The following is a 27491-nucleotide window of genomic DNA, read 5'->3' on the forward strand; positions in this document are numbered from 1 at the left end:
TGCCGGCTAATGACCACACCTGGCCCGTGACCTTGCTTTTTGTTGTCTTACAGCCTTTTCCACCTGTCTGTTAGTAACAATTAGAGGAGGAAGGGCTGCTCTGGTCTTGGGAGAGTCACCACGGTGACTGGACAGAGCATGGTGGGCACATCCACTGGGGTCCTGGCTCTGCTGATAATGAGCTGTGTGGTGCTAGGTGGGCTCCTGAACTGCCCCTAGCATTTTTCCTGCGTAGCAGAACCACCTAGTGACAGAACAAATGCTACAGATCAGTTGGCTGAGCCCCAGTGATACTCCAGGAACCCAGGAACTAACTGGCGTCGAGGAAGGTAATGATCATATGGATTTGATGACTGTATCAGTTTCTCCCTTTCTACTGGTTCCTCGGCATCGGTGCACAGCCTACTCTATTTCCCAGCCTTGAAGCCCCATCCCCATCCCCCCTCCCCTCCAGCTGCCTTCACCATTACTCCTCATAACTCTAGAAGAGTTGTTTGTAGCCCCTGGTTGCACTTCCCAACCTCCCGTTCTCTCTAACACCCATTCAGTAGGTCTTCAGTCTCCACCACTTGACTCAGCTCTGGTCAAGGTCACCAAGGACCTTGCTAGATTCAGGGGTCACTTATTTTGGATTCATCTTGCTTGACTTTTCAGCAGAATTTGTCAAAGTTGATGCCTCCCTTTCACAACACTTCTTGTTTCCCTCCCACGTCCCCCTTCTCTCCTTCTCATCCGGTCGTTGGGTCAAAAGTTGGAAGAAAGCCCCAGGCTTGGTGGTTGGTCCTTTGCTCTCTTCCACCTATTCTTTCTCTAGGAGATCTCAGATAACCCCATGGTCTTGAATACCACTTCTATGCTAATAACCCGCACATTTTTTCCCCTAAATCTCCATTTCTGACTCTCTCTGAGCTCCAGAATCATACATTTAACACCATACCTGATACCTCTGGGTGGATTTCTGGAAGGCAGCTTACACTGACCATGTCCAAAATAAGAACTTTTGATTTTCCCCTCCCAACTCTATTTCTCTCTACACACCTCAGCTGTCCACCCAGTCTCCTTGACCTCAAACTGAAGAATCACCCCTGTTCCTCTTCTGCCTCATCCACCAGCCAGTCCAAAACACATCCCAAATCTGACCACTTCCCTCCGCCCCCACTGCCATCCCCTGGTCCCGGCCACCTTCACCTCTCACCTGGACTTCCAGCAGCTTCCTAATGGTCTTTCCAACTCCTCTCTTGCTTCCTTCTAGTCTGTCTCTATGCAGCAGCAGATCACGTGGCTCTCCCGACGAAAGCCATCCAAGGACCCGGCCCCTGCTCTCGCCCACCTCTGACCTTGCTCCCCTCCCTCCAGGCACACTGGCCTTTACACTCCTCACACGCTTCAAGCTCCTTCCTGACTCTGGCCCGCACAGGTCGTTTCCTCTTCCTGCAACACTGTGGCCCCAGACCTCTGCGTGCCCAGCAGCCTCTCCACGTTCGGTTCTCAGTTCACACGTCACTCTCCGGTGAGCCCTCCCTCTCTCCACTGTTACTCTCTGTCACATGACCCTGCCTTTTTTTTTTTTAAGCCATGAATGTGGTCAGAAATTACCTCATTGATTTATTCACTTTTTTTTTTTTTTTTTTGCGGTACGCGGGCCTCTCACTGTTGTGGCCTCTCCCGTCGCGCAGCACAGGCTCCGGATGCGCAGGCTCAGCGGCCATGGCTCATGGGCCCAGCCACTCCGCGGCATGTGGGATCTTCCCGGACCGGGGCACAAACCCGTGTCCCCTGCATCGGCAGGCGGACTCCCAACCACTGCGCCACCAGGGAAGCCCGATTTATTTACTTTTTATCTCTTTCCCATTAGACTGGCAGCTCCCCAAGAGCAGGGACGCTCTTTTCCCCAGCACCTGAGGCAGTCCCCACCACATAGTGGAGCTCAGGAAATAGTGCTTGAGGGGATGGATGGAAGAACTGGACTCATAAGGGCCTGAGGCTGGCCACAAGAAAGGCAATTGTTTTTCCTAGAACCTACCTTTCCTAAGGCAGACACTGTGGATACCACCGATGTGGCAAATGACAGGACTGAGACAAGGTAGGGTGCCATGGGGCCAGCTCTGGGGACTTGGAGAGGGCTTCTTGTAGAAGCTGACACCTGAGTTGAGTGTTGAGGTGGGTCAGAGTTAGCCGGGGAAGGAGGCTGAAAGGGCAGCCCGAGATAAGGGGAGGAGCGAGGGCAAACACACAGAGGCAGGAGACAGCATGGGTGGTGCAGGAAACTTCACTCCTTGCTGGATTGCTAAATGCAAATCAGGGAGATGGGAGCGGCTGCCGAGAGGTTAATTGGGGCCAAGTCCGGAAGGCCTGGTGTGCTGCGCTAAGGGGCCTGGCCTTTCTTCCTCAGGGAGGGGCCAGCCTTGGAAGTTTGAGAGCAGGGGCATGACTTGGTCAGATTTCATTTTTGCAGACTACGTGGTTGCCCTGGGGTCAGGAGATCTAAGGCAGTGGTTTGCAAGCCCTATGCAGTAATATCACCTGGGGAGTGTCTAAAACGTATTGAACCCAGGTGCTACCCCAGACAAAGTCAGAATTTCTGGGGATGAGGCCCAGGCACTGGGTTTTTGTTTTGTTTTGGGGTTATTTTTTCTGGTTTTTCTTTTAAATAATTTTTTAATCGAAGCTCACATACATCTAGAAACAAGTACAAATCATAAGTGAGCTGCTGATACATTATGACAAAATGAGCATACCCACATAGCATCCAGGTAAGGAACAGAATATAATCAGTACTCAGAGGCTCCCTCCTACCCTCTTCCAGTTCTATCCACTCCCCAGTAAGACCATGGATTTATTTGCTTGTTTTTGAAATTTATATATATGGTTGCATGTTGTTGAAATTTTATTCTCATTGCTGTGAGGTATTCTATTTTAGGTATTCTATTTTATGAATGTGCTGTTTGTTTATCCCTTCTGCTTTTGGTAGACATTTGGGGAGTTTCCTGTTTGGGGGCTCTGAATAGTGCTGCTATGAAAATTCTTGTTGTATCCATCTTTTGGTGAACCTTCTGTATACCTTTCTGTTGGGGAGATATACGTAGGAGTAGAATTTTGGGGCCATAGGGAATACATGTGTTCAGCTTTAGTAGATATACCAAGGTTTCCCAAAGTGGTTGTAGGTATTAATTGTTTTTAAGAGTCTCCAGATAACTGTAATACACAGCCAGAGCTATTCTAATGGCTGTAAGCCTGGAGACAGGGAAACCAGTTAGGAGGCTAGCGTTGTTACTCAGCGCCCAGGGAGATGCTAATGTTAGCTGAGAGTAAGATTTCCACAGAAGAGGGAGCGGGCAGCAGTAGAGGAATAGGCGTCAGAAAAGAGGAGAAAAAACTGTTCATAAGAAGACAAAAGAAAAAGGAAGAGTGGACTTCCCTGGTGGTCCAGTGGCTAAGACTCTGAGCTCCCAGTGCAGGGGGCCCGGGTTCAATCCCTGGTCAGGGAACTAGATCCTGCGTGCCGCAACTAAGGCCCGGCACAGCCAGATAGATAGATGGATAGATAGGTAAATAAATATTTGAAGAAAAGAAAAGAAAAAAAGGAAGAGAAAAAATTCCCTAGTGCCGTTGGTATTTCTGGCTTTGCGGAAGTCTCTGGAGAAGGATGCATAAACTGTTCAGAGAGGAGGGGCAGGAGATGCAACAGTTTCAAGTGTGTTTGTTGCCACAGTGGGGTACTCAGGGTGTGAGCCAAAGCCTGCAGACACTATGTCATAGGACTCTAATTATGAGACATGAATTCACTGGTTACACATGTGCTTATCAGGCTGGGAGCAGGGAGGCAGCGTGGCGCTGTGGCCAGGACGCTTGGCAATTAGACCCGTGTTCTAATCCTTGTTCTGCCACTAGCTGGCTGTGTGATCTTGGGCAGATTGTTCCATGTCTCTGTATTTTAGTTACAGAGCATTCTGGCTAGATGACCTCTAAGAGCCAAGGTCTATCGGTTCATCATTTATTTTATGTCACTTTAGGGGTGAGATTCCAGGAAGAAGACGACCTGAAAAGTTGGCATGATGCTATAGCTTTATATCTGAGATGGTTTTGGAGGAAAACACTGGACCCTGTAATTATTTCCACAAATCACATAGCACAGGATAACATACTCATAGATGATTTTAGGTTTGTTTTGCTTTGCGTTGCTTTGTTTTTTAAATTTGGGTTATGGCTGGGACAGAGTGGTTGGGGGGCCGTGGACAGTCTTGTAGTATTAATAATATGACAGTGTTCATCTTTTGTTTTCAGATCTAAATCCCTTCTGCTCGCTTTTATGAAATAGAAGCCTCTCACCTGTGTGAATGGGAAGACCTACCGAGCTGTTTTGGAAGAGAAAGGCCAGAACTACATTAAATCATGCAGAATGCGACAAATGGGCCCTGTAATGTTCAAGTCATCAATACGGCCATCGACCCCCAGGAGACTTGTGGAGGGTCCTGGCACTGAGCAGGCTCAGAACTGCCCTGAGGTAGGAAGACCATGCCCTGATGGGGATGCTGGGAGGGAAAGGCTAGGGCTCAGCATTCCTGCCCCTCCTTGGAGTCTGTGGATTCCCCCGAGGTCACAGGGGGAGAAATGGACCAGGCAGAGAGATCCAGTCTTTGTGGGGGTGTGGGGAGGGGATTTTAAAAGGAATGAAATTGAGTGACTCAGCCACTGAAAGACACCTGGACTTCAAAGCAAAAAAGTCTTCAAAAGAAACATAACTGCTCTCAGGAATTGTTTTAACTTTGATTTAAAAAACTACCGTGGAGGTAGGGTTGGGAGGGAACTCAAAGGTATTCTGATTGCAATTCTGAGTCCTGGACTGACAGGAGATCAGGAGGGGGCAGAATGTGGTGTCAACAGGAGGAAAACACCAGGAAAACAAAAGCAGAGGAAGGCTGAGTCTGCAATTAAGGAGGCCAAGGAGAAAACCTCCTTACGTGCTGTTCTGAGAAGAGGAGGAGGTGGCGTAGCTAAGGAGAAAGACAATATTGTGAGTCAGCCGAGTAGGATACCGGCCTCGCTGGCGGAGCTGACAGGTGTGGGAATGTTTGCACAGCGGTGCCTGGCAGAGCCGCAGCAGGCCTGAAACTGCAATGAGAGGAGCAGGCGTGTGGATTGTTTAGTCACCATGGGAGAGATGAGGGAGCAGGCAGGTTGGCGTGGGGATTGGGTTACCCGCAGAGCCTAGATCAAAAGAAGCCAGTGGGTTGGAAAGGCATTCACTTGCTCCGTGCAAGAGGATACAGCGCTCAGGGTTACTCGTCGAGCTCTGTGCAAACACAGCTGACTGTCCAGTCATGAGTGGCCGGGTTGTCCCTGTGGCCTCTGGGCTGTATGTTCATTTCGTAAGGTCCCCTTTTTCCCCATTAGGGCTAGAATAGGTGGCAGCCTGGGAAAACAGGCTGTGAGTGGCTCTTTTCTTTTTGATGTTTAAAGAAATAATAGTTGGGACCGTGTGGATTATTGTGCTGGGTGCGGTACACACATTAGCTCAGTCTTCTAAGACCTGTGTCATTTTTGTTGTTTTTGTAGATATTGATAGAAATGGCCAGAGAGAGATCATTGGCCCAAGGTCACACAGTAAGGGGTTCATGCTGATATTTTCATCCAGTCTATCTGATGACAAAATTATCCCCCGACAGCACTGGGGCATTACCGAAAGAATAGAATCTGTCTGGACAAATACGTGAGCTGCCATTTGGAGCTCTGGGGAGAAGGGAGCCACATCAGCCGGTAGGTTTTTCGTTGTGGGAAAGAGTCAGCTTCCTCGGGTTTCCCCTTGACCCAAACCCACTCGACCCTCAGGCACTGACCATGTTATTCCAGAGAGCGATGGCCATCTCAGCATGCCCGCGTTCTGAGAAGTGGAAACAGTCCTCGGAGAAGAAGGTGAGGTCAGCGCCTCCTCGCTGTGACCAAAGGCAAGGGGATTATCTTCCTGGGACGAGGGCACTGCTACCCCCCCATCCCGCGGCATCCTGGGCATTTCAACTTTCATCCTTTCAACTCTGCTGCCAGTTGGCTCAGATGTTGATGGAGAAATTCCCTGGTTTTGGAATTTTTATTTTTTAAAAATTATAGCCACCTACAGTCCACATCCCTTTTCCTTCAGCATCCCTTCTCTAATGGTTGAAAAAGAATAGGAAGCTTTCCATTTTATCCCAACCCAGCAAATAGCAGGGCCATGTCTGGGGAGCTTGGTCACTGTTAATTTTCACCTTTTCTTTCCAAGTACATCTAAGTTCAAGTTATACTGAGAAAAGGTGGGTGCAGGGGAAAGGAGGAAAAGCAGAAACAGCAACCCTTTGGGAGTGCTCTTGGAGAGAGAGGGTCCAAAAAAGCCCATGTAGAAAAGGAAATACATTGCCTAAGATACGGCCTCTGCACACGCACCTCCCAGACACGCCCGCAACTTACGTCATTCAGGGGGACAAGAGTGTTTTGGAAGAAAGGCTGCACAACCACGGCGAAGTCCTCACGCTGCAGGTACTGGTAGGAGAGCCTGGAGAGGCGACTCTGGGGATGGGGAGAGAGGCTGCTTAACCGCCCGCAAGACGGGCAGACGGTCTGTTCCTGTGGGCTTGGGTGGGTCACGGCAGGGGCAAGGGACTCAAAGGAGCCGCTCTAGCGCCTGAGCATCTATTTAGTCTGCACCAGGTGGGGGCGCCACCCGGCTCTGCCCTGACGTCTGCTTGGGCCCAAGGCCGCCTCTGCTCTCACTTCATGAAGAGGTGAATTAGAACACGGGGCCTCAGTTCAAACGGGGAGCATTTCAACACCAGCTCCTCAAAATGCCTGTGACGTTGGGGGATGAGTATCCACGGTCTTTGCATTTAAGTGCCAAAAGGTGGACTATAAAAGGGATAGACTAGCTGTGCTCATCCTCCAGAAACTTATTCATCGGGAGATGGAAAAATCAAAACCATGTAGGGCTTGAGGGGCAGTGAAGTGCTGACTGAAATTGCCGGGGGTGCTTCGTGGGGGGAAGCTTCTCAGAAGAGGTAAGAAGACAAGCCCTGTGCATGAGATGGATACAAAGGCCCAGGGCATGGCAGGTCCAGGGAAGGCAGACAGACGTGAGAAGCTAAAGGAGGGAGGAGCCCGAGGGCAGTGAGCACAGCCCCTCTCCCCTCTGGGAGCTGAGACGTGGGCGTTCTCCCCAGCTTCCCTTCTGAGCTTCTCACTCCCCGCCCCTGCCTTGGTGTCTGATTCACCTGGACACATTTCAGGGGCTGTGATCTCAGTAGAGCCCTCACTCCAGGAGTAAAGATAGGGGGAAGGGAGAAGAGGTGGGGGGCAGGGTCACCTGGAAGTCCCAGTTCACTGTCTTCAGTTCTTGCAGCATCTCCAGGGAGTTCTCCTGGGAGCCTCGGAGGCAGGTGCAGTTGTTCCTGTGAGACAAGGAGTCCTGAGGCTCGGTGCCCCCAGGAGGCTGCCACCCCCCCCCACGGAGGTGTCTCCAAAACACAGCCTTGCTTCCTCTTGGGCCCGGATCACAGAACCATAGCTCAGGGGCAGGAGGTCTAGAAGGTGCTTGTTGGGAGAGAAGGTGGACGGGCTGGCACCAATGCCCGGGTCTCCTGTGGACGGGCTGCCTGTTCCCCTGGCCGCCTGACTGCTCCTTCCCAAGTGTGCAGCTCCTGCCTGGGGTTTCTCCATGAGGGCTGGGGTTTGGGGAAGACGGCCAAGGTGGCCCAGCCTTTCTTCCTCATGCTCCTGAGGCCTCCCTTCGCTACCGTTGGCTGCTTGGGACTCTCCCACAGGGCTCCGGAGTGAGGGGTCTCTTGGGCAGCAGTGGCCACTCCGAGAATAGCAACCAGCTGGTCACCTTCCCAGCGAATCCATTTGACCCCAGATAGGACAGGACTCCTCAGCTCCCTGTAGAATCTGCTCCCCCCTAACAATGGTCACAGGAACTCTGGGCGAACCTCTGGCCTCAGAAGATGGCAACTTCCTGCAGGGTCACAGCTGAGCTTTAATAAATTCCAGCCCCAGCAGAAATTCTTGCACATTGTACCTTAGCTCCAAGCCTGGCTTTCATGGACAGTCCTATCGAGCACGTTAAAAAAGGTACTATTTCCAGGTACTTTATTTGCTCTTCCGCTAGACCTCACCGCTACCTCCCAAGTGAGGAGTAAGAGGCCCAGAGAGGTTGCGTGGTTTGTACAGGGTCCCACAGCTCCTAAGATGGCAGAGCCAGGATTTGAGGCCTGATAGAGCTGTCTTGAAAGCGCATTGCCTTGTGTTGCCTCTCAAACAGGAACAAACAACTTGCTGAAGTTGGGGTTTGGCATCACAGACAATGTCAGGGGCCCTCACGGGTCATCTGACTGTCTGTCTGCCTCACTTTTCCAGACAAGAAGGTCTGGCTCCACCCACTGACATCTAAGCCCTGCTCTCCCCAGGTGCCCTCCCCCTGGGCCCACGTACGTCTACTTACTGGGCTGCCGGTGGCATGACACATTTCCCACCTTGGCCCTGGTGCAGGCCAGCCAGCTCCATGACCTCTACCACGTTGATGAAAGCCCTTGGAAGCTGTGGGCAGAGGGGTGGGCTTCAGTAGTCCCCAGGCACTTGTGTGTGTGTGTGGGGGGGGCACTGGTTACTGCTGGAAAGAGCTTGGGGGATCCTCTACAATCTACTTCCTCCTCCCCAACTTTACCAATAAACTGAGGCCCAGAGAGGGAACGTGCCTTATATTATCCCGTGGAATCTCCCTTATTGGCCCCGCTTTATAGACTGGGAAACCGAGACACAAGGCACTTGCCCAAAGCCACATCTCTAAGCCACAGTACCTGGCTACAAATCAGGCCGACTGGCTCTTTCTTCGCCACCAAACAGATGCAGTCGGATCCAGTTAGAATCTTCCCCGCAGAGGAGCTACACAGCTGCCTCCCCCCCACCCCGCCCATCCCATCCAGGGACCTGCTCACGGAGCGGGGGGGGGGGGGGGGGGTGCTCTGCTTGGCGTGCATCTCACTGAACACATCTAGATGCACACGGGTCACAGCCCCTGGGGAGCAGCTGGTTGCCACCAGGAAATAGGACCCAGGATTGTGCTGCCCCTGTGCTGTCTTACCTCCTCATAGAAGATGCCCAGGGCCTGCTGGATGTGCCGAACATACTCGCTGGCTGCGTGGGCCCCCTGTGAAGAAGCAAGGGGCTCTCCTCAGCTCCTGGCAGGAGGAGGAGAGCGGCCTGAGGCCAGCACAGGAGGGCACTGCATGGGCTGGGAAGCCCAGCCCTTACTGCTGGTGGACACAGTCTCTTGTAAGAAGTCATCCCTTGACCCCTACTAGGTACCATGAACAAACCCCACCCCACCCTGCTCCCGGCTCCTCTAACCCAGAGCCTGTCAGTGCTGGACCCCACTGCCGCTCCAGTCCCATCCTTTCCCCCGCCTCTCCTTCTCCAACCAGGACAGAGCCCCTGGTGGCCATGCTGTCTCTTTCCTCTGGGCTTTGGCCCGTGCTGGCCCCACTGCCTGGGACCCTCTGCACTGCCTCCCCCTCACTCCCATCCCTGTAACTCAGGTCAAGGGTCTCCTCCTCTGGCCCATCTCCCAACTGGAAGCTGATTTAGCCCCTTCCTAAAACATAGCTGGCGTTAATCCTGATGGAGGCCCCAGGTCTTTCCACAAAAAGCTGCTCTCAGGATCATAAACCTGACTGTTTGCATGAGGACAGGTATTCTGGGGTCACTTCTGGCTCCCTGGACCCCAACGAGTGCAGGACACAATAGCATTTAAAACCTCATGGGACTAGGTCGCTTCTGCCTCTGGAGTCTGGGCAGGGAGGGAGAAAGCCCCTGGGTGGGGGGAGGCCAGTTCTCATCCAGAATTTGGTCACTGTGAGCCAAAGGAATGATAAATGCCTTCTCCTCGCTGCCTGTGACTGTCAAATATTCTACCACAACCTCTGAATTATGGAAGCTGCTTTTTTTTTTTCTTCTGGCCAAATAAAATATAGCACACCCTCAACTTAGAACAAGATGTATTCCAAAAGTTATTACTTCCCACAGTTTGTAAGTCTGGACATATTTCCCCTTAGAAACGACATTAGGAGTGGGTTGGGTTCCCGGGCCAGCAGAGTTTGTTAACGCGTGTTGTCCTTGAAGGAGCAGTAAGCCATCGATCAGGAATAGTTCAACTGAATCGACCCTATTTATGGCATTGTTTCATCCTCCCCCTGCAACCTCCCCACCACCAAGAGATGCCCAAAAAAGTGGGCAGGGACTCTAAGCAAGTGAGGGTGGGGCTCCCTAGTTATCCACTGGATACCAGAGAACAGTATTTGTGTGCATAAGAGAGGCCGCCTTGGCAGTGCCTGAAGAGTGGGGACATCCAGACATTTCTGGAATCAGGGGACCAATGCAGCGGCCACTCAGCAGTGGGAAAGGCAGGCCTCTCCTGGCATGTGTGAGCTGGGGCTTCCTGGGCAGACTCAGGTGCCTAGGAGAGCCGGCCCGTGTGCCTCCCGTGAGGGAGGTCCTGGCCCTGGGCCTGGATGGTGACCCTGGCCAGCAGCTCCCCTCTCAGGGCCCCCGGGGGCTGCTCGGGGGCCTACCGGATTCTCACAGTAATGGCACAAATCGTTGCTCCCAATGAACAGGGTGATGAGCTTCCAGTCCTTCTGTAGGTTGATTTCCTGAGGGGACAGAAGATCCCAGTTAGGCCTTGGTGGGGGGCACGTGCATGTGCCAGACGGCCCCCCAAGTGCCTTTTCCTCTCTTTGTATCACAGTGGCGAGAAGATGCCGAGTGCAGGCTCTCCTGCCCTCACCTTGGTGCTGGGGCAAGGACTCCGCCAGAGGGGGGAGGGAGGGGGGGAGGGAGGGAGGGAGGGAGGGGGGGAGGGAGGGAGGGAGGGAGGGGGGGAGGGGGGGAGGGAGGGAGGGGGGGAGGGAGAGAGAGAGCGTGTGTGTGCGTGCGCGCGCACGCGTGTGCTCCCTCAGTACAGAGGACCTTTTTCCCTTTGAGATCCTCTTAAGAAAGTTGCGGTCCAGGAGGAGGTGGTGCGTATTAACCCACCCCTAAAATGGGATCGAAAGGCCTTCAGAGGAGCCGAGGGCACAAGACACATCTAGAAGCAAAAGCCCAGAGCTGGCCTCTCTTCAGGCCTGGGTCCAGGGAGGGGGTGGAGGAGGAGCCCCTCGTGGACGGAGAGTTGGGAGGGGGACGGGGCGGCCCCCGGAGGAGCCTGCTTTCCACTCAGCGCCGCCATAATAGGAGCCCTCCCAGACGCTGCGTTCCAAGGCATAAACACAGAGTGTTTAAAAAAGTGCTGGTGGGGAGGTTTAGAGGGGCCGGGTTAGCGGGAAGGAGGAAGGGTTGGAATGAGCTGCCTAATTTTAGAAGCCAAAGTTTACATAATAGGGCTCTGGAAGCCAGCTCCTGGGTAAAGTGGAAAGCCGCCAGAGGCCGAGGCCTGCCACCTCCGGCCACCCTCTGCCCCTCTCACCTCCTGCAGCCGGCCCTGGGGGGAGGGGGCGGCAGAGACGGGCGGCGTCTGGGTGGCAAGGCCTGCTCCTCGTGGCTCGTTTGGCCCCTCTTAAGGACCAGCCAAGAGCCTGAGCTGCAGTGATACAGAGGGGGCTCTTTTAGGGCGGCTTGCACCCACCCCAGCTACGGGCAGAGCACCTTCCAGGGGCGGCCCGGGGTCCTGTACTCACAGGGCTGTTCTTCATTCGCTCCATGAGGTCCCGGGCCTGGGCCGGCATGTCACTGGGGGAGGGGGGAGAGAAGGGGACATTAGGGCTGGCTCACGAGGGAGGGCTCAAGCTGTAGGATTTGGGCCTGGCAAGGAGATGTTTCAGGAAGAAAAATGTTATATAAAGTTCACTCTTTCAGAATGCATTGCAAGGCTTTCCATTCTCAAGAAATCTCAACCTGTTTAGAAAACTCAAAGATCTGCCCTGGACCTTGGAGCCGTAATTGATCCTGACCCTGCCAAGGGCTAATCTGCATCTCCCCACCCCCTTCTGCAGGCCTGCTCCTCTGAAGCCACTTCAGGGGGATTTGCTCGACCTTCCCATCAGGGACATTCCCTTATACTTCATCCAGCTCTTTCGCTGCAGGATGAAACTGAACTGAGCCTGTTCAGTTCTTATTTGGCTGCCTGTTTTAAAAATAACCTTTTGTATATTTGAAAACATTCATCGTCCCAAATGATCCCTCAGCTTTTTCCTTTCCAGGCTTCACGACTCCTTTAACCTTTACCTCTAAGTCCCACTCTCCATTCCTTTAATCCTTTTGTTATTCTCCTTGTAGTTCCTTTGGATTTCCACACCATTCCCCATCTCCTCACTTCTCCCACTTGCAACAAAACAGGACGGGGGAGACAAATACGGACAGGACTAGTTCTTCCTTCACCTCCTGGATACCTGCCATGAACGAGGAATTGAATGCTTCTGGATGAGAGACAGGTATGTCAATGGAAGCTTACCCAGCAATAAAGGGGAATGAACTAGTGATACACAAAACAATGGGGATGTATCTCAAAATAATTTTGCTGGGTGGAAGAAGGTAGACAAGAAAAGAGTACATAGTCTATGGTTCTGTTTCTGTAAAGTTCTAGAAAATTAAAACTAATCTATAGGGACAAGAAAGCAGGTCAGTGGTTACCTGGGGCCCAGGGAGTGGGGTAGAGACAGGAAGGGGCGGGAGGGAGAGATTGATTACAAAGAAATACAGGGAAACTTTTGGAGGTGATGGATATATTTATCATCTTGATTGTGGTAACGGTTTCACAGGTATATGCATATAACAAACTGATCAAATTGTACACTTTTAATATGTACAGTGTACTCGTCAATTACACCTCAATAAACTGTTATTTAAAAAAAGATATGTATGTGAGAAGGGATACAGCCAATGGAGGCTTCCATGGAAGAAATCATAAAAGCAGTAACTGGTACAGAATGGGCATTTTAAATCTTTGCATGTCCACAGTGAGCTGGGCATGTGGCCAAGCATACGTGGTACCATCCCTGCCATGTTTCTCATTAATACATTCAGGACCGTATCTCACATGCTACTGCTATTGATGCGTGTGTCAGAAAGCTATAAAGAAAGCCTGTCCTGGTTAAAGGTGACCACAGAAATCCCTGTAACCTTTTAATAGGTTCAAGCTATGAACAGGGGAATCCACGGGTGACAAGCCCTCAAGGGCACTAGGGGAAGTCAGGCTTTAAAGAAGCTGCATGTCTCGGCTACTTCCCCTGCCACTCCTCCCCAGGTACTCTTGCTGCCTGATGGAGACACCAAGCAGCAGTGAAATAGAAAAAGCAGTTTAAGAGAAGTGAAGCAGGAACGGGGAAAGGGGCTAGAATGTCAACAGACTAAGGAATCAATTCCCGGTTAATAAAGCCTGGGCTCTAAAAAAAAATAATAATGGTAATACCAGCAACTAGAGGTTGATATGATGGCCCCATGAAGCCCAATTTTTTGCAGAAAATAATTCTTCCTGCTTATGATGTTGAGGACCTGACATCGCTTCCTGTGGCTCAGAGGCTCAAAGCGAGCGTGGGGCCCTCCTTACCGCGTCTGAAAGGAACTTTCCCTGTAAACAGGGTGAGTCAAGCGGGTTCTGTTTCCCTGGTGATCTGAGTGCAGCAACCCTTCTACAAAGCAAAGACCCAGCACGCTCTGTGCAGAAAATCAATGAACTCCATCAGGCATTTCAACTTTAATTATCTGGGTTGTTGTCAACCACAGAAATCCAAGTGCAAACAGACAACCGCCATGTTGTTTCGAGGCTCTACCATCTAACTCCCTAGTGTCAATACCATCTAACTCCCGAGTGCCAACATACGGCTTTTTCAGAGTCAAGGGCTGGAGGTTCAGAGGCGAGAGAAGGGAGGAGGGAAGGGCGGCCAGCCGTGAGGTCCTGCTCTGTGTCCCCAAGGTGCTGAGAGTTGTCACCTGCACATTCGACCCCAGCCTCCTCTGGGCTGGGAGACCAGCTGGAGTCAGCAGGAGGGCACCCTGCGCCCTGGCCGCATGCTTCCTGTCCGGCCACCCTCAAGGGCTTCTCCCCGCTGCCCTGAGAGGTGCTAACAGCTCAGTGGGCAGAGCGAAGGCTCTGATTCAGCCTGGTCTGATCCTGGCTCCTCTGGTCCCTCGCTCTGATAACCTTGGGCCGTTCAGGATACGGTCTACGCCTCTGTGTCCTCACGCTAGTCCCCATCTTGAAGGGTGTAAGGATTACAGGAGATGATCCACGTGAGGGGGCAGCTCAGGGCCGGGCAGCAGAGATGCTCCGTGCACCACGGCTCTTACGGCCCGTCTGTGGGCCCGGGTCCCAGACACCACCCTTCCTCTCGTCCCCGATCTCTCGGCCTTGCCCTCCTCTGTCCCTCCAGTACCCACGTCTACTCACCGAGCTCTGGCCCCTCCCACTGCTGCATTCAGCCCGGCCGTCTCCTCCCGGGTGCCGGCGGAGAAGCCAAAGATTTTGGGGTTGAACTTCTTCAGAATGTCTTTGAAGAGGGAAGGAGCAGAGAGCACAGGTGAGAGGGAGATGGACGTGCAGTGTTGGGGCACAGGTGTGGGCAGGACGCTTCTGGGTCTCTTCAGGGCAGGCTGACTTCTCTCCTTACAGACAACCTTCTCTTCCCTCGCTCAGTGGAAGGGCCCTGGCCTCAGGGAGGGGTTGCTACGGCCACAGTGATGGTGCCTCTCCATGCTGCTACTTACTGGGCAGTGTGGTGTGGGTCCCCAGGTCGCCGTCCCCTCCAATGCTGGGGAAGAGAAAGCACATTTGTTAAAATCACAGGTCATCATATTTCTGAGTCAGAACCAGACAGTCTGCCCTGGGGCAGGATTCCCATCTCCCTTAGGAACAACAGAAGCATCGGGCCATCGCCTTGCATCCCAGCACCGGGCCTCGAGTACCCGGCCTCATCTCTGGAGGGGGTGACAGGGAAACACACCACCCATGCTTCTGTGGGGAGCGTCATCAACAGAGATGAGTGGAGAGCACCCTCACCTCCAGGAGAGTCCCCTCCAGGCTGTGGAGAGGTCACTGGAGTTGCTGGGTCGGGCTCCCACCGCTGTCTGAAAGGCAAAGAGAAGGCTCTAGAGCTGGGCTGGGTCGGGTGCAGGCTGGGGGCACTGGGGAGGGGCCCTCTTGCCCTGGTGTAGCAGCTGGGACCTGGATTTACCTTTTCTGAAAATGGTACCAGCTTTTCCCCAGGCCACTTAATCTCGGAGTCGTCCTGACTTCCCAATCTTCCACACGCAACCAGTAACCAAGTTGTGGAAGAAGCAAGATTCTTCCTCCCCAACCTCTCTGGCTTCCGTCCCTTTCTTCGTGTTCCCTTTGCCATATTTCCAGGTGAGACTCTCATCTCCTCACCATGGACAGCTCTGGCGTCCACCTGACCCCACGGTCTCCAGTGTCTCTTCCCATCTCACGGGGCTGCCCACCTGCTCTGCCAAGCACACCTGTTCCTTCACGCCTCCCTCTGACTCTGACCTTCCAGTGGGTGTCTCTTACTCACAGGGTCAGAGCCAAACCCCTTCACCAACATTCAGAGCTCACCATGACCTGGTTTCCACTTTCCTTTCCTTGTTCACCGCCTCCTTTCCTGTCCACACAAACCTTCAGGTCTAAACAAGTTGATCTGAAGCATGAGGGCCTTGGACCGGCCTACTAACAGCCACTCCATCCTTTCTGGGAATGCTGAAACTCCTCCTTTCCAGCCATTATGTCTCCAGTTCATTCTCTAACACCTTTGTCAATTTCTGCCTCCTCCATAACGCTTTTTTTAAAGGCCCTATTTTTTAAATTAATGTCTATTGGAGTATAGTTGCTTTCTAAAGGCCCTATCTTAAAAAAAGAGAGTATTCCTCTTTGAAAATTACAAAATTAGTATGCATTCACTATAACCAGTGAAATGATACAAAGATGTTTTCATTACTAATTTACCCCTACTTTAATAACCTGCCCCCTGCTCCAGGTTCTACGTCCCCTCCCTCCTCACCCCTTACCCTCACATACACACTACCAGGATCAATTAATGGTTAAGAGCCTGGTGTGTATCCTTCCTTCCACAGCTTTCCCCACGTTCATAGCAAAATTAAAACACACTCAAACCCATCTGGAGAAGTTGTTCTTTACTGAAATGAATACCTGATTTCACAAGTCCGGTTTGTCCCCTATATGATTACGTATCTCCTTCCGTGTAAGTGTTTCTAGAGGGTTAAGACTACATCTCATACTGATTTTCCCTCTGAATTGCTAGCAGAGTGTCTCACACACAGACAATAGCTAAATAGTTGGCCCATACGATTCCTTTAGTGAAACTGTGCTACTTGCAGGTATTGGGCCCCCTCTGCCCCCACAAACACATCTTTAAATGGGGTGAGCGGGTGCTGGGCAGTGTGTGGGTAAGACCCACCATCCTAGGAGTCTGGGTGAAGGAGATGAGTTCCCTGGTAAAGGCAGGCAGACTTGGATAAGTACCTTAACACAGGGGTCCCCAACCCCCAGGCCTTGGACCAGTACTGGTCCGAAGCCTGTTAGGAGCTGGGCCGCACTGCCGGAGGTGAGTGGCGGGTAAGCGAGCGGAGCTTCACCTGTGATTCCCCACCGCTACTCATCGCTCACTTTACCACCTGAACCCATCCCCTGCCCCCCTCCCCTGTCCATGGAAAAACTTCTTCCACGAAACCTGTCCCTGGTGCCAGAAAGGTTGGGGACTGCTGCCTTAACACACACAGATGAAATGCTTGGGAACAGTGGGGAGGGGGATGGACGGCTTCTATCAGGGGATGGAGGGGAGGCCCCGTGGAGGAGGTGGTATTGAGCCAGGCTGTGGAAGGGAGGAGGGGAGGGCATTCTCAATCGCCTGCTGGTGTTTTGCCGCTGCCTGGCTATGTCTCATTGCCGGACACAGGTACGTTCTCGGCTAAATGCTGAACACAGAGCTGATGTGGAGGAAGAGGTGATTCCGCACAGGGCCTGGCCCAGCTCAGTACTCACAGTCAGCGAGTCACCCAGGGCAGCTACCACTTTGATATCCGCTGGCCGGAGCTCATGGACTAGAGAGACAGGAAAAAAGATGGATGGTCAGTGGAGGTCTTCCTTTGAAACTATTAACTTGGCTAGGAGTCTGAGATTCTGTTCTTATCCCACAGGTTCCCATTAAACTTATTTCCAGCCTTAGGCTTTAGAAAATTTGTATTTTCCATCTATTCAGAGCAACTAAGGCACTGAAGGTGATGGGCTTGATGGCTCTCATCCATCCTGAGAGGAGCCCAGTTCACACTGGAGCGGTCCAGGAAAGCTCCAGCTGGGTCGGGGGCGGGGGGGTCATGAGCACAGGTAGAGAGGACCCCAATCCCTGACTATACCTACCTCACTGGGCAGGGAGGTCTGAAAGGCTGCCATCGGGACTAAGCCAAGGGGAGAAGTGTGGTTTGTGGAGAGCCCGGGAGCCCAGCAGTGCTGCAGCCTAGCTCGTCATGGGCTACCCGGGATCAAGGTCTGCACTGCACGGGAATCAGCAAGACCTGCTCAAGGCTCCAAGGTGTGTGTGTAGGTTGACTGAAGGGGGCCCTTGACTGAAGGGGGTGATGATGTTTATACTAACCTGATGTGGGGACACTGTTGGAAGGATTCCACTCCTCACACAGGAAGTCACTGCCCCAGTTCTAAATCAACAGGAGGAAAGACACAACACCCGACACTCACTGTGCAGGAAGGTTAGCTTCAGCCCAGGAAGAACTAGCTAAGGAATTCTTGGTGGAGGCTGGAATTATGTTACTGTAGGGGATCATGTGAGGCTAGAGCTGTGAGTTGTGGATGGAGCGAGAGGGGAATCAGAGGGGAGAAAATAGGTCTCTCCCCACCCGCCATGCACAAAACACATGATGTGCGGACACACTCATGCACACCCACAGTCTTTCCCACCTCAACTTATCTACACCCTTAAATGGAGCCCACAGTCATCCAAAGTAGGGGAGAAAACAGTGAAGGTGTGCAACAGGTGGTCTCCCAAAGGAACACAGACCTGGATGCCTCATAAGAGGTTCCATGTGGGTTTTGGTGGTGTCGTTTAACATGAAACTAATGTACACTAATTACAACGCTAGGACCAAAACAATAATTACAATATATTTAGGACAGTAATGTGAAATTTTTACAACTGCAAAGTTTCTGGTTTCTGCATATCATTTCTGAATACGTGCATATCATTTCTTTTGGTGTATTTAACTTAATAGCCAAACAATTCCTTGTATGTATATAAATTAACGTCTATAACCTGGATACCTTCAGTCCAATTCTCTTGTCTCTGGAATATAGGGCACACTTGCCAGGTGCTGGAGGAGGGGATGGGGAGGGAAGCAGAGGGCGCAGAAGTTGGGGGAAAGATAGAGTTCCTTCCCTAGTGCAGACGCTTGCATATGCCCAGAGCGGCCTGAGGGACAAGCCCAGTAGGGCTGAGTGCACAGTAGGGCTCCACACACAGCTGTTGTCCGGTTGACTGATTCTCTAGGCGTGTGGTTGCCAAAGGCTTTGGAAGCTTGTCTCTTTCATTTGGTCAGATGATGAGGCAGACATGCCTTGTTAAAACACTCCTCTCACAAGGGAGCAAAAATGAAACTTCCTTTAAATATTAGTTGCTTAATCTGATGTAATTTAGTTTATTCCAGGGAACTGCTCAATTCATCACACGGATGGAGTCCTTCTTCTGTGTGGGAGTTCTACTGAAATCAAGAACACGTTTGTGCGCAGATGACAAATATCTGGGGAAGATGCAATTAAAAAAAATTCTATAGCCGTGAGCACTTTAGAAACATCTCAGAGAACTGGTGAGCCAGAGACAAGCCCATCCCATGCAGATGAACAGACCCAGGTTGGAAATGGAGCGCTCTCGTCTGTTCCAAGGGAAGAACTGTACTTGGCACCCTATGCCAGGGCACCCGGATCCCCTGTGGGTCTTGTTAAATGCAGATCCTGAGACAGCAGGACTGGTGTGCTGCCTAAGACTCTGCATTTCTAACAAGTTCTCAAGTAATGTTGCTGTTGCCTGTCTGTGGCTAATTTAAATAGCAAGGTATTTTAAAAAAAGAAACAAATCCCACCACTTTCTAGGCCTGGGTTTTTAACTCTTCCGGCAACAGAAGCAAAGACACATGAGACTAAGATCCAAGAGGACAGAACCAGAACCACTGTTTTCACCAGTGTATACCCAGCACTTTGCACAGTGCCTGCGCCATTTAGGCATCCAATAAATATACGCATGTTAGATAAATCAATCAATGCCCAACTGACAAGATGTAGCTGACATTTCAATTCTAATGGATTTTGTTCGTGGTTGGCCTGGGACACGCCTCTGTTGGGCTAACATGAGCCTAAGAGAATTCAGAGAGGCTGGATGGTGGCATTACCACATGGCTTGCATCCCAGCGCTTAGCACCTAACGGTTCTTCAATAATTTCAGGTGAGTTCGTCTCAGTGCTTCAGCTGGCTTAGAAAACGTCTTTCCTCAATCACTCCTGCTGCTCCCGAATCCATTTTCCACACTAGTCAGGGGGTCTTTAAAAAGGTGAAATAGATTACATCACCTTCTCCTAGAACCTCCGACAGTTTCCCACAGTGCTCCACCTGAAGTCCAACCTTCTTTCTTAGGGATTCAGATTCTGTGGGATTGGTCCCTCAATAAACCCTCTGGTCTCATGACCTACTCTCTACCTCATTCACACGCCCACAGCCACACTGACTTCTTTCTCTCATCAAATACACCCGACTCAGCCCCACTTCTGAGCCTTTGCACTCCCTGGTCCTGCCTGGGACTCTGGCTCTGGCTCTCCAGATAGCCGGCGTCTTTTCATCATACACATCCCAGCTCAAATCTCTCCTCCTCAGAGAGGCCTGACGTGGTCTGCACGGCTCATCAGAACATGCCACCCTCCCTGCCCCATCTCACTTTCCTGCATCACCTTCCTCAGAGCTGTCTTCACTCTATGAAATGATTGTGCTTAGCTGTCTACTGGATGCCTCCTCCGGTAGACTGTAAGCTCCATGAGGGGTGGGACCCATCTGTCTGGTCCACTGCTCTATCTTCCTGAGTCAGTGTCTGACACACAGTAGGTGTCCAGTCTGGAACGACCTCTAACTCCTGAGGGCAGGACCACGCGGACGCTTCTCTGAATGCCCTCCAGCCCCTCGCACAAGACTGGACAAACCATAGGTGCTCATCCGACACTGGTGGTTGATCCCTCGATCTGGTGGCCGACACATGTGGTCTGGACCAGGCCGGTCCTGCAAGGCCGGGTGTGGTTCAGGATCCTTCAGGCCATCTTTGCAGTAGCTGCCCCTAAAGTCATGGGCCCTGAATCCTCAGAGCTAGAATGATTGACTTGAACCAAGCAAGCCCTGGAGACCCACCTGCATATGCGTCAGCTTCCTGTTGGGCCCAGCCCCTGGAATTGAGGTTCTTCCCACTCAGTGACAGGAAATTGACAGTGCATCATACCCACCGCCTCCCCCTCATCTCTTCTTGAAAGGCTGAGCTGCCTGATCAGAAATGATGTTTGTGCAAAGGTCAAAGACAACTGATCCACAGGCACTTCCTCTAGTTGGTTGCTGACATCAGGTGAACACTTGAGAACATGTTAGGACGATCCTGGGACTTTGTGGTTCAGGAGCCTTTTCTTCACATTCCAATTTCCAGTGTGTAAGCGGGGTACGTTTCTGATTAAGCTAACTCTCGGAAACCCACACCACGCCCCGAGTCGCCGGGAGGTGGAAATGGTTTGTCCCTGAGAGAGGCAGACGTGCGTCGGGGGTTACCTCAATGGACGGCTTGGTGGGGTATGTGTAGTTACTGTTCCGGGGGGTTCTCAGGAAGGGTTCATTCTAGGAGAGAAAAGAAACCACAGGGAGAGGTTATCTGACAGCCTGGAAGATTGCTTAGGAAACATTAAGTACTAACAATCCTGTCCTGTAGATTTATTTAACATGATCTTCTGCATTTAAATAGAAAGAACCGTACAAACATAATTTCATTCATTCCCTAGAGGATTTTACATAACAGCTTTGACAAGGGATGCACAATAAAAGGCCTAAAAAGGGTTCCATACACGTTCTATTCAGGGTTCTGCGCTTTTGTTTTCACCCTGGCAATTGAACATCTCCCTAATCCTCAGAATGATTTTTCTTTCCTTTGTCATTTCTCTGGCAAGAGATTCACATTATAGCACTTTTTTCTTCACCAAAAAGTGTTATGATCATCAATGTATTTTAATATCTGCTGCTATTAGTATGATTTTGCCTCCTTTGAATTATGTATCTTACCCCCTTCGGGTTGGCTTCACATACTCTGGTTGTGTTTTTTTCTCGTGAAACAGCCTCTTCTTTCCCTGCTCGCCTATTTATTTTACAATCAGTTTCACACACGCCCAGTCAAGAATCCAGGTCTATTCAGTTGTGGGTGATAAGTTGGTCGAAGAAGGAAGTAGACAAAGGAGAAAAGGGGGAAAGCAGGTAATGAGAAAATGTGAAAATGACAGTGAAGCAATAAGAAGTTCATAAGCCAGAGATCAGGCCAAACAGCCCAGGGCTGTCAACACCTTCACAAGACGCGCTGAGTGGGGTAGAAGGGCCATGGTCTGAAAATTTGGGAATAACATGGGAGTAAGTAGGAAGAACCGGAATGTTGGAGAAGAGGTCATTGGAGATCCGAACCAGGGGTTGAGAGCTGACTGCCCATCCGCTCTATTTTGGCCTGAAAGGTGCTTAAAAAGGAAGAGGAGGAAAGGAAGGGAGAGGAGAGAAGACCAACTCTGAATGCTTCCCGAAGAGGCGTGTGCCCTTCAGTTCTGACCCTACCACCTCCTCTTGTCCCAGACCTGATCCCATCCACACAGTCGTGTTCCTGCCTGGCACTGCATCTGAGCCTGCAACCCCTGAATGCCCCCGCTTTACAGATGAGGAGCAACTGGGGGGCAGAGTGGAGGAGGGACCTGCTCCAGGTGGAGAGCAGGAAGTGAGTGCAGAGCCAGGCCTGACCCGCCAAGCCTCCTGACCAGCAGTGGCCTCCTGCCATTCCTCACGGGGAATTCCTCCTGATCACGGGAGTCAGGTCCGAGAAAGACCCTGCTGGTCATACAGAGGGATGAGGAAGAGAAGGTCTCAGCAGTCACCTTGGAGGATGAAATCTAGGTACATGAAAGCCCTAGCCCTCAGCACAGACCTTGGCTCCCTGGGCAGTGCACGTCTCTCCTAACCTCCGAGTCTCGGCATTCCTAGTTGCAACATGATTCAGAGGGAGCATTCGGGGCCAAGGGCAGGAAGTGTGCCCTGGACCATCTGCAACACTGCAAGGAGACAGAGCTTACAATGGCGCGTCGCCCCGGCTAACGAGGCTTGTCTCTGGCCAATGCTATTGTGCCCCCTGAGCTTCACCATCAGACGAGGGCGCTCTGGGAGCATCCTATAAATAAATACCCACCTTTGTAGAGCCCCATGTGTTCAGACCTCTGTTCTAGGTGCCAGAATGAGGGGAGGATACAGAGGCTTACAACCCGGTCAGGCAGAGAACATGAGAAGCATCACGTAGCGAAGCATCAGAGGATAGCGCAACCAGTAAGTGCAGTAATTGCTGAGGAACGGTTGCAAGATCTGGGAATGTGTGGTCCTCAAAGACGAGACTCACTGGGAGGGGGGTCACTCGTTATCATTCTCTCCCCACTTCACGGGAGCCCCGATGGGGCACAGGGCCTGGGGGCTGGAGCTAGTCTCAGAGTGGTTACCACAGGAAGAACCGGAGAGCAAAGACGCTCCCTGCCCTTCCAGACATGCTTAAAATCAAACTGGAGAGCCTATTCCATCTCATGATCCAACGGTAGAGGGAGGGGCCAGAGAAGGGAGACTGAACTAAGGCGTCAGGGAGACACTGGAATGCGGTGGGGAGTGAGGCCAGAACGGGAACAATGAGAACAGGTCCAAGACAGTGGCAGACAGGCGGCCTGGGTGCCCGGGGCCCGTTGACCGCACTGTGTCTGCATGAGTCAGACTGGGTTAAAGGCCTGGCGCTGAGCAGAGGGAAGAGGGAGCCCATTTAGTCCGCTGGCTCTCCTAGGCGAGGTTGCTAACACCAGTAAGTAGAAAGCTAAGCCCATTGAAGGCCAGCACAAGGAAATGTTCTCCTAGTTAGAGCTGTGCAAAGATGGTGTGGCCTGCCGGTGGGCACAGCCCCGACAGCCACCTGATGTGAGTCAGCAACGTGAGTCAGTGGTTTCGGGAAAAGGTCTTGTTCATCTTGGCAGTGTTACTAGGTGTAAAGTTCCGTGAAGGAGAGCTGGTTTTCTTCTGTTCTGTGCTGCTCGGACCAAACCAGGTGTGTACTGTCAGGGCCGGGCACCAACTTAAGGGGGGGCCACGTTCCAAGGAGACATACCTACTACGTGAGGCAGGGTTTGGGACACCTGTCTGCGATAAATAGTTGAGGAAACTGAGGAGAAGACCCAGGGGAGGGTGGTAGTGGTAGAAGAGAGGAGGACATAACAGCGGTGCATGGAACACCCTCTGACATTTCTGTCCCACCTCATCCCAACCTCCCATCCTATCCCATCCCATCATCCCATCCCAAACGCGACCTACTAGGCTGATTTTACAACATATTAACAGGTAGCCACTTGGCTGTTAGAAAAGTACTGCCTTGAGCGTGTGGAAGTTTAAGTAGAAGCCATAGCCTCTAGTTGCCTGGGGAGGGATGTGGTAGAATAGTTCAATTATTATATGAGAGACTGCCTCAACAGGACTCCAAGGCCCTCTGCACTGAGATCCTAAGGTTATAAAATTCTCTGTTGCTCTGTGATGGGAAGCATCAGGTGACCTTTAACACACAAAGTGTTGAGGACCTGAACTGGGGTGGTGGCAGTGGGAACGGAAAGGATGCCAGCGGGAAAAGCACTAGGAAGGATCCTATCAGATAGCGTGCCTGGCGTTTCACACCTGCAGAACTGTGACAGCCACAACAACGTGGACAGAAATAGGAAGTCCTAAGGATCAGAGAGTTTGGGAAGACAGCTATTTCGTTCCTATGGACGGTGTTACTCAAACATCATTTTTTGAATGAATATGAGTGAGTTTGAGATGATGAGGAGGTCCGGGCAGGAATGGGAGATTTAGAAGTCCAAAGCATTCAAAAGACAATAGACCCCATACGTAATTCAAAAGAGAAACACTGCTAAACAATAAAGGAAGTATAAGGGAATCCAAGAAACCTCGGCTTTTTCTCAAGATGAAAGACTGGATGAAATAGCACTTGAAATTATTTCACTTTGTCTCTCCGTGTTTCCCCTTGGTTCCCCCATTCTGTGGGTACCCTGATCATATATTTAATCTGCCTTCTGGGTAAGCTTACACCATAGAGGGCAACCAAGGGGGAAAGATCTCTTAAGGGTTAGAAACAGAGCTCAAGTTTGGGGGAAAAAAGTAAGAAATGACGACACAGGTTGGGGGATCCTAGGCAAAGACATTTAACGGGAAACCCTGGTAATGGACAGATCTCAGAGTGAGGGGACCTAAAGAAAGAGAAAAGAGAATAGGGCTGAGACATGGAAGTTGGAGAATGTCCACATTTTCGATGCTGGGAGAAAGGAAGGAGGGTTATTAAAAGAGATGAGAAGGGGCAGACGCTAGAAAAACAGAACAATCAAGGTGGCTTTACATCCACGAATGCAAGGAGGAATAAATTCACGGAGGAGGTGGCTAACTCTGACAAACGCGTCTAGAGAGGGCAAGAAAAAGACCTGAAAAAGGACTCCGCTCACCTTCGGCCGATTTCTTCAAAGCTTGAGGAGGAGTCACAGCCAGCAGCCCTGGGTTAGGGAAGGAGCGGGCAGAGGCCATGAAGGCAGGAAGGGGACAACAGTCACAGTCCACAGAGCAACTGATCAAAAGTTGGCCACAGGGCTTCCCTGGTGGCGCAGTGGTTGAGAGTCCGCCTGCCGATGCAGGGGACACGGGTTCGTGCCCCGGTCCGGGAGGATCCCACATGCCGCGGAGCGTCTGGGCCCGTGAGCCATGGCCGCTGAGCCTGCGCATCCGGAGCCTGTGCTCCGCAACGGGAGAGGCCACGACAGTGAGAGGCCCACGTACCGCAAGAAAAAAAAAAAAAAAAAAAAGTTGGCCATAAAATCCTGTGTGCAACCTTAAAGTCTAACAGAAATCCATGGAATACTGTTAAGTGCCCGACCTGGCTGGGCAGAATGCACTTGCAGTTGATTGGGGCTGGGGGAGGAGCAGGCAGGAAGCTGAGAGAGCTCCCCAGTGCTTGCATCCGTCCCTGCCCCCTCCTCCCTGCTGGGTCCTGCCTGTGGCCTCTATGTTTAGACTCAGCTAGGATTAAAATATGTGCTGCCTGGCCCCTGTCAGCTCACACTGAGTTGCTGGTGGACTTTTATATAGCTCCAAGGCACATGGGAGGGAGCAGATGGGACCTGAGGAATGCAGAATTCTACGTTGCCTGGTGCGGTGAGGTTGGGCTGGCCAACAGATGGATCCTTTTGGAATGTGCTCTGGGGTTGCCTGGCAACCGCTTCTCCCAGGCTGGGCTTCTACGTTCCAGGAGGCTGGATTTGCTCTCCTCTGCTCACCAATGGCTCATTCAGGTTCTGTCCAGGAGGAGAAGCGGAGCCCAATGTGGCTTGAGATTCTGGGTGAAGCAGCAGCCTTTTGGGGCTCCGTGCCTGATCTGGGACTTTGAAGCCCATGGTGACAGGGCTCTACCTGCCCCAGTGCCCAGGCTCCAACCTGGTACTTAACAGATATTTGTGAGGAGGAGAGCAAATGACGGCTCCCTGGAATGGGCTGTGATTACTTTTACTATTTAATGGAAGGGGAATTGGCAGATTGGAGAGGGTTTTCCATGGCTGATGTTCAGAATGGCCATATGGGTTCTGAAAATATTGAAATACTTACCCCCGTATGGCTTGCAGCCACTGCTCTGAGTCCCCGAATGCCCCCACTACCCAGGTTGCCTGGTCCCTCCCCTAGAACCCGCTGTACGTGGATCTAGCAATTAAATGGTTTACACCCGGCACAGAAGGGCCCTCTAGGACCTTGCCCGCATTGCACTGATTATTACATCTTTTGACCATCTCCTTCGCTCCAAGCCCTGGACCCGGCATCTGAGCCCTCTGCTACCACTGCCTTCACTCCTGCATCCCTTCTTCCCACCCTCCTGATGAAGCTGATGGTACAAAGGCTGAGCCTGGGCCTGAGACTGGGGTGGGGAAGGCAGCAGACAGGGAGGGGTATACCAGGCAGGGCTGCCCACTGTCTCTGGAGCCCTGGCAGACACACGGGGGAGCTGCAGGTCCTCTCCCTGCTCAGCTGGGAGGGTGGGAGAGGGTGAAGCAGCCCAACCCAGGTGGGAAACCCAGCCTCCCAGACCGGGTCAGGCTCTCCTGCTTTCATTGCCTCTGAGGGCTCTCTGGCCTCAGCCTTATTTGGTTAAAGAGCCATAAGACAGGGGCTAGAAGAGGGGGTTGAAGGCAATGGGCACATGTACCTGCCCCACTCCTGGGCCTGAAATCAGGTTTAACAACCACTTAGATCTTCCTCCTTAAAAGGAGCCCAGCCAGCCTCACCCCAGTCATGGCAAGGCCGGGCCTGCTTGTCCCTCCCCCACCCAGCTCCAGGGCTCTCCTCCCTGACCCTCTCCCTGCCGGACATTCCCAATCCAGGCTCGACGACCACTAACCAGAGCTTCTGAGCCCAGCTGGCTTCTTGCTAGGCCTCCAACCTGCAGCCAGACCTTCCCAACTGCCCCACGTACCACTGCTGAAATGAGCGGTCTTGCCACCTTCTGGCTTATTAACGCCACTTCTCAAGAATCCACATCCGTCACCCTGCTCGTCTCCCTCTACTGGGGCCAGGCCTCCTCTCCCACCTGCCTCTCCTAAAGACACAGGTGCTTCTGTACCCTCTTCTACCCCCCTCTGTTCTCCTCCACTTCCCTCCATCCTCCGAAGTCCGTCCTCTCCCAGTCAGGGGGCAAGATGGGCAAAGGGGAAGCTGTGGTGCGGGGTGAAGGGGATGGGTGGGGTCTGAGCTCTGGGTTTCTGGAGAGCAGCACAGCAGGCCCTCCCTCATTACCTGAGCAGGGCAGGGGAGGGGTATATGTGCCGTCAGGTCCAGGGTATCCGTTTTCTTTCCTAGTGGCTCAAGCTGATTGAGGAAGAAAAGAGAGACGTGCATGTACTAATTTGTTTCCACTGAAGTGAACATTCCCTGGCAGGGCTTCCTGCAGTGGGGAGAGCTCAGATTTGATTTCAGGGGGCCTGGCTTCCACTCCTGGCACTGCCACTTGCCAGCTGTGGGATACTGGGCCAGTTTCTTAGCTTCTGTAGGATTCAGCTTCCTCAGAAACTCCTAAGACTTTTCTTGCAGGGCTGTTGAGAAGCTTAAATGAGATAACATGGCTTAAACTGCCTAGAACAGCTGCTGA

At 52.0% G+C, this 27491-nt stretch overlaps 1 protein-coding gene and 2 long non-coding RNA genes across 11 annotated transcripts in view; 2 read left to right on the forward strand and 1 right to left on the reverse strand.

Annotated features, from left to right (window-relative positions):
• The window catches only part of LOC117307936 (uncharacterized), a 130059-nt gene extending 123611 nt beyond the window's left edge, over nucleotides 1-6448 (forward strand). The window contains exons 10-14 of the long non-coding RNA XR_012325763.1: nucleotides 54-329; nucleotides 1677-4161; nucleotides 4285-4504; nucleotides 5557-5757; nucleotides 5851-6448. This is a non-coding gene — a long non-coding RNA (uncharacterized lncRNA). The remainder of the gene's footprint in view (nucleotides 1-53; nucleotides 330-1676; nucleotides 4162-4284; nucleotides 4505-5556; nucleotides 5758-5850) is intronic.
• The window catches only part of PLB1 (phospholipase B1), a 201765-nt gene that overhangs the window by 2891 nt on the left and 171383 nt on the right, over nucleotides 1-27491 (reverse strand). For 5 of the 6 annotated variants that reach the window (XM_033838805.2, XM_073791479.1, XM_033838804.2 and 2 more), the window contains 14 exons: nucleotides 27140-27211; nucleotides 20825-20890; nucleotides 17619-17679; nucleotides 17009-17067; nucleotides 15011-15078; nucleotides 14719-14762; nucleotides 14402-14501; nucleotides 11694-11745; nucleotides 10590-10670; nucleotides 9104-9169; nucleotides 8465-8559; nucleotides 7331-7415; nucleotides 6442-6540; nucleotides 5838-5933 (listed from right to left, as the gene is read on the reverse strand). In XM_033838805.2, coding sequence (XP_033694696.1) covers nucleotides 5838-5933; nucleotides 6442-6540; nucleotides 7331-7415; nucleotides 8465-8559; nucleotides 9104-9169; nucleotides 10590-10670; nucleotides 11694-11745; nucleotides 14402-14501; nucleotides 14719-14762; nucleotides 15011-15078; nucleotides 17009-17067; nucleotides 17619-17679; nucleotides 20825-20890; nucleotides 27140-27211 — 1044 coding nt within the window. Of the gene's footprint in view, nucleotides 1-5837; nucleotides 5934-6441; nucleotides 6541-7330; nucleotides 7416-8464; nucleotides 8560-9103; nucleotides 9170-10589; nucleotides 10671-11693; nucleotides 11746-14401; nucleotides 14502-14718; nucleotides 14763-15010; nucleotides 15079-17008; nucleotides 17068-17618; nucleotides 17680-20824; nucleotides 20891-27139; nucleotides 27212-27491 lie in introns of those variants that run through there. The other variant, XR_004521853.2, reaches the window with a different exon arrangement.
• On the forward strand, nucleotides 10918-22480 carry LOC117307937 (uncharacterized). Of its 4 annotated transcripts, XR_012325766.1 has the most exons (6): nucleotides 10940-11036; nucleotides 12292-12446; nucleotides 13474-13593; nucleotides 14385-14531; nucleotides 17396-17555; nucleotides 18672-22479. It is a non-coding gene; the product is annotated as an uncharacterized lncRNA (long non-coding RNA). The 4 variants fall into 4 exon arrangements; XR_012325765.1 differs by having other exon boundaries at nucleotides 10918-12446; nucleotides 18682-22480; XR_012325764.1 differs by having other exon boundaries at nucleotides 10919-12446; nucleotides 18672-22480.

This window comes from Tursiops truncatus, chromosome 14, assembly GCF_011762595.2.
Source record: "Tursiops truncatus isolate mTurTru1 chromosome 14, mTurTru1.mat.Y, whole genome shotgun sequence".
In the NCBI taxonomy this organism is placed as follows: Eukaryota; Metazoa; Chordata; class Mammalia; order Artiodactyla; family Delphinidae; genus Tursiops; species Tursiops truncatus.